The sequence below is a fragment of the Eurypyga helias genome, unplaced genomic scaffold (assembly GCF_000690775.1).
Source record: "Eurypyga helias isolate BGI_N326 unplaced genomic scaffold, ASM69077v1 scaffold26773, whole genome shotgun sequence".
Taxonomy (NCBI): Eukaryota; Metazoa; Chordata; class Aves; order Eurypygiformes; family Eurypygidae; genus Eurypyga; species Eurypyga helias.
The window spans coordinates 463-9,048 of NW_010243477.1; the positions used below are offsets into that span (position 1 = coordinate 463).

At 59.0% G+C, this 8,586-nt stretch overlaps 1 protein-coding gene across 1 annotated transcript; it reads left to right on the forward strand.

Moving 5' to 3' along the window:
* Positions 1-228: 228 nt before the first annotated feature.
* ABCG4 (ATP-binding cassette, sub-family G (WHITE), member 4) lies at positions 229-4,852 on the forward strand (the record flags this gene model as incomplete). Its single annotated transcript, XM_010149439.1, has 13 exons — positions 229-346; positions 428-560; positions 818-868; positions 1,054-1,199; positions 1,517-1,640; positions 1,888-2,002; positions 2,299-2,438; positions 2,759-2,857; positions 3,041-3,209; positions 3,782-3,882; positions 4,078-4,236; positions 4,398-4,516; positions 4,627-4,852. Coding segments are annotated over 13 exons (1,700 nt in total), but the record flags the coding sequence as incomplete, so codon positions are not given.
* Between the last annotated feature and the right edge of the window lie 3,734 nt (positions 4,853-8,586).

The following is an 8,586-nucleotide window of genomic DNA, read 5'->3' on the forward strand; positions in this document are numbered from 1 at the left end:
GGTGCTGGAAATCAGTGGGCCAGCCAAGGACCAGGGTCAGGGATTGTCCTGGAAATGACAGCTGCTGTGGTTTTAGACCTGGTGATGCTGATGGAGACAGTCTCCAGGCACATGCAGCCCCTGGCATGATGCACAGAGGTCCTGAGGTCCCCTAGGTTCTGGGGTAGCATCACGGTCCCTGTAGCACTTTTGCTCTTGAAAGCCGAATTCATGCTGCTCTCCTTCCAGGGTACAAGACGCTCCTCAAATGTCTGTCAGGGAAGTTCTGCCAGCAGGAGCTCATTGGGATCATGGGGCCCTCCGGTGCCGGGAAGTCCACACTCATGAACATCCTGGCTGGCTACAGGTGAGGCTGGAAGGAATCCAGCGGGTCTGTGTGCAGGGCTGGGCGTCCTGTGCTACATGCCTCCATGTCCCTTTCCTGCAGGGAGACCGGCATGAAGGGCCAGATTCTGGTGAATGGCCGGCCGCGGGACCTGCGTACCTTCCGCAAGATGTCCTGCTACATCATGCAGGATGACATGCTCCTGCCACACCTCACCGTGCTGGAGGCTATGATGGTGAGCAGTGCGAGAGCCGGACGGCCTGACGGGTTCTGTGGCGCATCCTGTAGACTGTGTCCTTGGGCACTGATCCCACGCTGACATCAGACATATTCCAAGGGCTCTGGGGCACGGGAACAAAATCCTGCTGTTATTGCTCCCTTCATCCTGAGCCGCCGCTCCTAGCCCTTGACCAAGCAGGGTTAGCCACGGTCCAGTCAGTTTTGTTCCCTATACCTGACAGTCATGTCTCCCTGCCCGTCCTCTCCCTGCAGGTCTCTGCTAACCTGAAGCTGAGTGAGAAGCAGGAGGTGAAGAAGGAACTGGTAAGTGTAGAGGAAGGTGGGCCCAGGCCCCCTCATCTCTCCCCAAGATGGGGGCAGTAGGGAAGGGAGGGCCCTGAGGGGACCAGGGGATGCTGCGGAGCTCCCAGTGATGCAGGTCTGAAGGGTGGTGGCAGGGATGGGGTGAGGGTCCATGGAAGCCCGTGGTGAATGAGGTTGTCCCACAGGTGAATGAGATCCTGACGGCCCTGGGGCTGCTGGAGTGCTCCTACACCCGCACCATCTCGCTGTCAGGGGGCCAGCGCAAGCGCCTGGCCATCGCCCTGGAGCTGGTGAACAACCCTCCGGTCATGTTCTTCGATGAGCCCACGAGGTGAGGCTGCAGGGGCTGGGGCTCCCCGGCACCGCCTTCCCAGCTGGGCTTCCCCTGCCGGAGACCCCAGGGTGGCCAGCAGTCTCTGGAGCCCAGCAGGGCCAAGAGACCTGAGGGTGGGGATGTGACTGTACCCGTCGGTGCTCCAGGAGGGCTGGGGCATGGCAGGGCTGGGGCTGAAAAGGGATGCTCTTCTCCATCGACGTGGGAGGAGGTGGCAAGTGGGGGCATCTTTAGGGTGTACTTCTCCCCCTCTCAACTCTCCCCTTCTCTCTTTGCTGTTTCTTTCTCTTTTGCCCCATCCTGCGTGGCCACAGTGGTCTGGACAGTGCCTCCTGCTTCCAGGTGGTTTCCCTGATGCGGTCCCTGGCTCAGGGTGGGCGCACCATCATCTGCACCATCCACCAGCCCAGCGCCAAGCTCTTTGAGATGTTCGACAAGGTTTGGGCTGGGCTAGGACACAGGACTCTTCAGGGGTGCAGAGTCCCCACTGGCCCAAGAGCCAGGAGAGAGGCTGTGGGAGGGATGGGCTGAAGGCATTTGATCTGGGGCTTGTGTGGCACACAGCCCTGATGGTCGGGGTCTGGCAAGGGTGCCCTGTGTCACCCTAGGATGGGGAGGTGGGTAGGAGCAGGCGACAGTGCCCTTGGCTGCTCTGCACCTGCTATATCCTGTTTTTTTCTTGCAGCTGTACATCCTGAGCCAGGGCCAGTGCATCTTCAAAGGCGTCGTGACCAACCTCATCCCCTACCTGAAGGGTCTTGGTCTCCACTGCCCCACATACCACAACCCTGCTGACTTCAGTGAGTGCCCCTGCCCCAGCTGGGGCTGTGGTGAGGAGCAGAGGGTGGCAATGTCCAAACCCAGCGCCCAAGCCCTCGGGGCCGCCTGGCATTCCCCCAGGTTGCCCACGGAGCATTGCTGGCCATACCCTTCCCGTTAGGTGCTGGCTGGGCAGAGCTGCCATGTGGTGAGGCATTGTGGGGTGAAGGTTGTGCTGGGCTCTCACCCCCCTCCCCCATGGGGTCATGGTCTGGGCAGGCTGAGCAAAGCGATGGGCTGGCTCAGCGCCTTTCAGGGGTCCTGTCCTCCTCCACAGTTATCGAGGTGGCCTCAGGAGAGTATGGGGACCTCAACCCCGTCCTCTTCCGCGCCGTTCAGAATGGGATGTGCACCATGGCCGAGAAGAAGAGCAGCCCCGGCAAGGCCGATCCATCATGCCCAGCGCACTGCGTGACGGTGAGTGGGGACGAGACGAGCGTCCCGCAGCGATGGGGAGTGGCAGATAAGGGGGTGTCCACCCAGGGACATCTCGGTCCCCCCTGCCCAACAGTGCATGGACATCCTGTGATGCCTACAGCCCCCTGGACACGGCGGGGCAGAGCGTGGAGGTGTTTCACCAGCCTCTGCTTGTCTTGAGCAGCAGCTCTGTGCTGGCAGTGCCTGTTCTCACCAGGTGTGCTCACAAGGGGCACACTGGGAGCGTTTGGGTGCCGTACTAGTAGAGAGCTCATGTTGTAAACTTGACCCATGTCCCTGACTCGTCCGTGGTCTTGCAGGATGTGGACCACATCGAAAGCCACACGTTTGCCACCAGCACTTCGACCCAGTTCTGCATCCTCTTCAAGAGAACCTTTATCTGCATCCTAAGGGACACGGTGAGGGCAGGGGAGGCTGGGACAGGGATGGGGCCTGTCGGTCACTGGGGAGAGACAAGAGTTGAATGAGGGCTGGAGTGGGGCTCACCCTTGAGGAGCAGGAAAACTGTCCTCTGCTCCCCTGGAATGCTTATGGGATGTGACTATGCCTGGCTTGACCCTCTGTACCCTTTCTGCATGCAGGTGCTGACCCACCTGCGGTTCATGTCCCACATCTGCATCGGGGTGCTGATCGGGCTGCTCTACCTGCACATCGGCAATGACGCGGGCAAGGTCTTCAACAACACCGGCTTTCTCTTCTTCTCCATGCTCTTCCTCATGTTTGCCGCGCTGATGCCCACCATCCTCACCTGTAAGGAGCTCATTCCCCAGCGCTCCTTCTCTGCTCCCAACCCTCGGGGCAGAGGGCGGTGCTCCAGCTAGGTGGGGGTGTTTGTTGGGTGGTGTGTGGCAGAGACAGATGAATTGAACAAAAGAGGGGGAAATAGGAGAGGAGACAAAAAAATTTTGAACAAAAATGAGGGGGGAAAACATCTGTTTGGGTGTATTGTGGTTTTGTCCTTTAATACTGGGCTACAACATATTTGCTGTCTCAAAAAGATCTAGCATTCTGCTTTGGGTTTTGCTGAGAAAAATGTCTGTAAAGCTGCATTTTCAGCTGCTTCACCTCTATTTCACTTCCTCAAAAAGTTTGTGTAAAAAAAAAACCCCAGCCAGGCTGACTTTTCCATGCAGAAAGTTCCCCCATCGGTCACTGACTTTTCTCCCCGGTAAAGATTGGAGCGCCCGCTCACGGCGCAGGAGGCTGCCTGGTGCTTGTGCTGGGGCAGCGTCGCATCTGCCTGCACTGGGGCAGGTGGGAGTGGGGGCTGGAGCAGCCCAGGCCAGGACACTGCCGGCTGCTAATTCCTTGCTTCTCTGCAGTCCCTCAGGAGATGTCTGTATTCCTGCGAGAGCACTTGAACTACTGGTACAGCCTGAAAGCCTATTACCTGGCAAAGACCATGGCAGATGTGCCCTTCCAGGTGAGCTTTCGGCTGGGCTGAAGTGTGGCCGCGATGCTGATGTGCCTTCCTTGGCACAGCCAATTGCCTGGCTACCCCCAATACCCCAGGCTGGCCTTTGAGGGGTCTCCGTGCCCCTCCATCCCCTGGGGAGGGTCTGTGGGGTGAGGATGCCCAGGGTCCAGCAGTGTGGTCTCTTTGCTTGCCCCTCTCCAGGTGATCTGCCCCATCTCATATTGCAGCATCGTATACTGGATGACGGGCCAGCCGCCTGAAGCCACGCGCTTCCTCCTTTTCTCTGCCCTGGCCACTGCCACGGCCCTGGTGGCCCAGTCCCTCGGGCTTCTCATCGGAGCTGCTTCCACTTCCCTACAGGTCAGATGGGACCTCAGCTTTGTCTGTTATGCGGAGACGGGGGGAGAGTTGCAGGGAGTCCTGTGACAAGGAGGGGTGGAGGGAAGTGAGTGCGGGCATGAGTGCCACAGACGGTGCATCCGGGGACAGGGACATGACATCCAGTGGCCTCTGCTCCCCAGGTGGCCACCTTTGTGGGACCTGTCACTGCCATACCTGTCCTGCTCTTCTCGGGCTTCTTCGTCAGCTTCAAGACCATCCCCACCTACTTGCAGTGGAGCTCCTACGTCTCCTATGTCAGGTGGGACCCCACGCTCTGACCAGAAGCTCCCTGCCCTGGGTTTCCGTGGGATGGGGAGAGAATGGGGTGCCTGGGGCACGCGGTGACCCCTGTGGTATGCTCTGCCCTAGGTATGGCTTCGAGGGCGTCATTCTCACCATCTATGCCATGGAGCGTGAGGACCTGGAGTGCCTCGAGGACTTCTGCCCTTTCCAAAAACCCATCAAGATCTTGCAGGAGCTGGACGTGGAGGAGGCCAAGCTCTATCTGGACTTCCTCATCCTGGGCATCTTCTTTGTCATCCTGCGGCTCCTGGCTTACCTGGTCCTCAGGTACAAAGTCAAGTCAGAGAGATAAAGGGGCTGCGGGGCCCCGGTGCCGTTCCCGGGCCTGGCCTGCTGTGAGAGACGGTTCTGCAGATGGACACAGTGCTCCTAGCAAGTCATGGACCACGGTGGAGGCATCAGCAGGTGCCAGCCAGGCCTGGCTCAGTCGAGAAGGGTTTTGAGACATCTCGGAACTGTTTTAACCTTTCCACACACTCGTCATTGCAAAAGTTTTGTACAGCCCTGGTACGTGCCACCCTCTTCCCCAGGACTGCTTAACCCCACGGAGCTTGGATCCTCTCTTCTCACCCCGTCCGGCACTGCCCTTCTCCGCCAAACACACTGGGACACAGGACAGTCCCGCGGAGGTGGCTGTCTGCTGAGCAAGGCCGCGAGGAGCCGGCTGCTCTGGGTAGGAGAGGAGCAGCGCCGTGGTGCCGCTGATCCTGGGCCTGAAGCCAGGGAGAGAATCCTGCGGAGCATGGATCGGTAGCGCAGCACGTAGCCCTGTTGCTCACCCTGGCCAGCAGCATGTGTGTCAGTGCTAAGAAGAGCCCAAAGATGCAATAGGCCAAGTTGCACAAGGCTTTAGTGTTTCCTGTTGCCGTAGCCACAGAAATTGCTGCATCCCCTTTTTCTTTCTGCATAAATCCCCCCTCCTTTTTGTTCATCTTTTATTTTCTTAGGTTTTTTTCTTCTTTTTTTTATAAATCCTGCTGCTTCCCACTCTGCATGGAGGGGAAAGGGAGCCAGTAGGGAGAGAAGTACTTGGGGCACTGTCTTAGACTTCTGCTTGAATGCCATCCTCAGAGATGGGATCTTCAAACCTGGGGATGTGGCAGGATCTGTGGGAATGGGACAGTATTCTTGGACTTTAGGGAGTCTCGCATTCTGTTCCTGTTGTCTCTGGGGTCTGAGCCAAGAGGATAAAATCAACCAACCTGGAGAGAAATGACTGGGCCCTTCAAGTGCTGTGTGGAGGATTTAGGTTCCCACATCCCACCAGCAGCAGGTACTGTGAATAGCAGGGCTGGGCTCAGCCATGCCATCGCTGGAGCCTCTACTGCAGGAGAAGAGCTGGCCCTGGGCCCTTCCCTTGCACAATCTCACTCCTCTTCGCCCAGCACCACTGTGGTTGTCTCAGCAGAACAGGGAGAACTAGCCTCACTCAGCACTGGCTGTGCAAGGCGGGGATGCCAGCCCCAGGGATGCCCAGCCTCATCGCAGTGCAAACCTCCTAGGGTTACACTGTGCAGAAGGGCATCCCAGCAGTGCCAGAAATGGAAAGCAGGTGAGATCTCGGAGCGGTTTGTTTGCGTTGGGTGACCCTGACCCTGGGAAGGGCTTCGCGCTTTGTGACTGCCATCAGGAAAAGGTCCCTTTTGGCAAATGTTTCTGGTGGCTCCTCCAAAGTCACCTGCTTCTCCACACCCCTTTGCAGAGGGAAGGCATTTCGGCACCTCGTTGGCTCTCCAAAGGAACAGAGCTGAGACCAGAGCTTCTGGGGCATCGGCACACACGGCTGTGCCAGGAGCACGGCGTGCTGCCTAGCACAGGCCTGGCTCGGTGGGTGTGCTGGCGCTGGTGTCACGGGACTGCGCTGGGCGCCCATGCGCATGGGAACGCACCACTTTTTAGCGAGCACGGACGTGGGGAAGGCAGCTCTGCCCCGTCCTGGCGTGCTGGGCCCTGGTTCAAGTGCAGTCTGTGAGATGCTGCTGCTGGCACTGTCTGAGCAGCAGGGGATGGCAGGGCAAATGCCAGATTTCAGCAAAATCCTCAGGACTGTTCTTTGCTTTTACTGGCTCGTGTTGGGACTGTTTCGCACAGCAGGGTCTGGCTGGCCTGCAGGTGGACGTGTGGCATCGCTGATGTTGGGCACTTGGCAAGGTCGCGTTTCCTGTGCCTGGAGAGCATTGCTGCGAGGAGCTTACAGCCACGGGGTTTTCCTTCATAGAGGGTCTGGAAACAGGAGATGCTCTGATGCCCTTTCCATGCTGAGCAGTGGGGTTTTCCCCAGGGGCTCTTGTCTGACTCAACGATGTCCCTCACAAAATTCCCCTCTGCTCCTAGATCTTCCTTCACTGCCAGCCCTGTGCCATGCTCTGCAGTGGATCCATGCCAGCTTGGGGGGCTGCAGCCTCCTGGGCATGACAGTGCCAGCTACAGCTGCAGGGGCACAGCCACGTGGGAAATGGTCCGCATGTCTGCTCTGTCATCCAGTGGATGGATGGTCAGGGATCCAGGGGGACAGTGGAGCTGTGGGCTGTCACCCTTCTCCATCTTGCTGTCGTGGGGCTGATAGGACCGCTGCCCCACTTCTGTCCTGCTCTTGGGCAGGATACCAAGTCGGCATGCGGTGCCTTTGCACAGCTCCTGCCTCCTTCTCGCTCCCTGGTAGCAGGGACCCTCATGGTGGGTCATGCTTCCTGCATATCGGGGGCACTGCTGTTCCCAGCACTGTGTCCTGCTGCTGTCTGCACCTGGCACACGGTGCTTCCCGGGATGCACCTGTGCCATCACAGCCGCCGCCACTCCCAGAAGGACCGGGACGAGATGGAGTAGCGATGGCCCATGTGTGGAGCAGAGGGGGCTACCAGCAGGCAGCTATGACTGTTGCTGCCCATGTCGCTCGCACAGAGGGATGCTGCCACTGAAGCCTTCCCGGGCCGGTCTCTGCTGCTCGCAGAGAAACCCCATGGGATGGGCTACTCGAGCTCGGTGTGGCCAGAGGCAGGCAGCATCCCAAGTAGCTGCTTGGACCAACCTGTCCTGGATGGGGCAGTTGGCAGCCCCCCCAGGATCTCCAGGATGGTTCGGCACAGCCCAAGCCTCCTGTGCTGGTGAGTGTGTGGGTTGCAGAGTCCTGGCTGACAAGGTACATGGCCACTGCAGGACCGAGGGCCAGGATGGAGGATGGCTGTGTCCCTGAGCTGGCCAAGGGTGCTGGGGAGAGGGGTTGTGAGGCAGGTGCCCCTTGTGCCCAGGGCCAGGGGAACAGGAGGCCTGGGCCGCCCTGGAGAAGGGCACTGGCACTCCCAGCACGTGAGTGCGTTGGTACGAAGGGGCCATGATGAGTGACGGATCTGGGCACCCTGTGCCACAGTGGGCCCGGGTCTGGCAGGCCCTATCCCAGCAAAGGCAACCTTGGTGATGCCCAAGGGCAAACCCTGCCCGAAGAGTAAACTGAGCTGTGATGCCAGAATGGGGACATCCATTGCCCTTTCCTTCCCAGCAAGGACAATCCCAGAGATGGTGGAAGGCACAGAGAAATGCAAAGAGATCAAGCATGTTGGCACCGAGCCCTGCGGGCTGGTGTGGCAGGCTGAGCACTTGGGGTTTATTGCCCCTCTTCTGCCCAGGTGGCCCCTTCCCAGCATGAGCAGCGTGAGAGAGGTATCGGGTATCTCTCCATGATGGTCTCTTCAGGGCAAGATCAGGACCCCTTGGCAATAGCGCTGGGCTCTCAGTGGTGTGGGGCCAGGAGTGCCCAGGCTGGGTCTTGCCACGTCCTGAGTAGGCAAGGAGCACCCACGCGCTGGGCTGAAATGCAGCAGCGAGGATGCACTTTATCAGAGCAGGGGAGCAGGGCTATGGGTGCTTCTGGCTGTGGGAATCCCACCAGGGAACGCGTCTGGATAATCATGAGGAGTGTGATGGAGGAGAGCAGGCTTCTTCCCCCACACCTCCTCTCCCTTCCTGCCCCCTGCCTTCCCTTGCAATGCACTTTGAATGGATGAGGATGTGATTCAGGCCATGACTCCA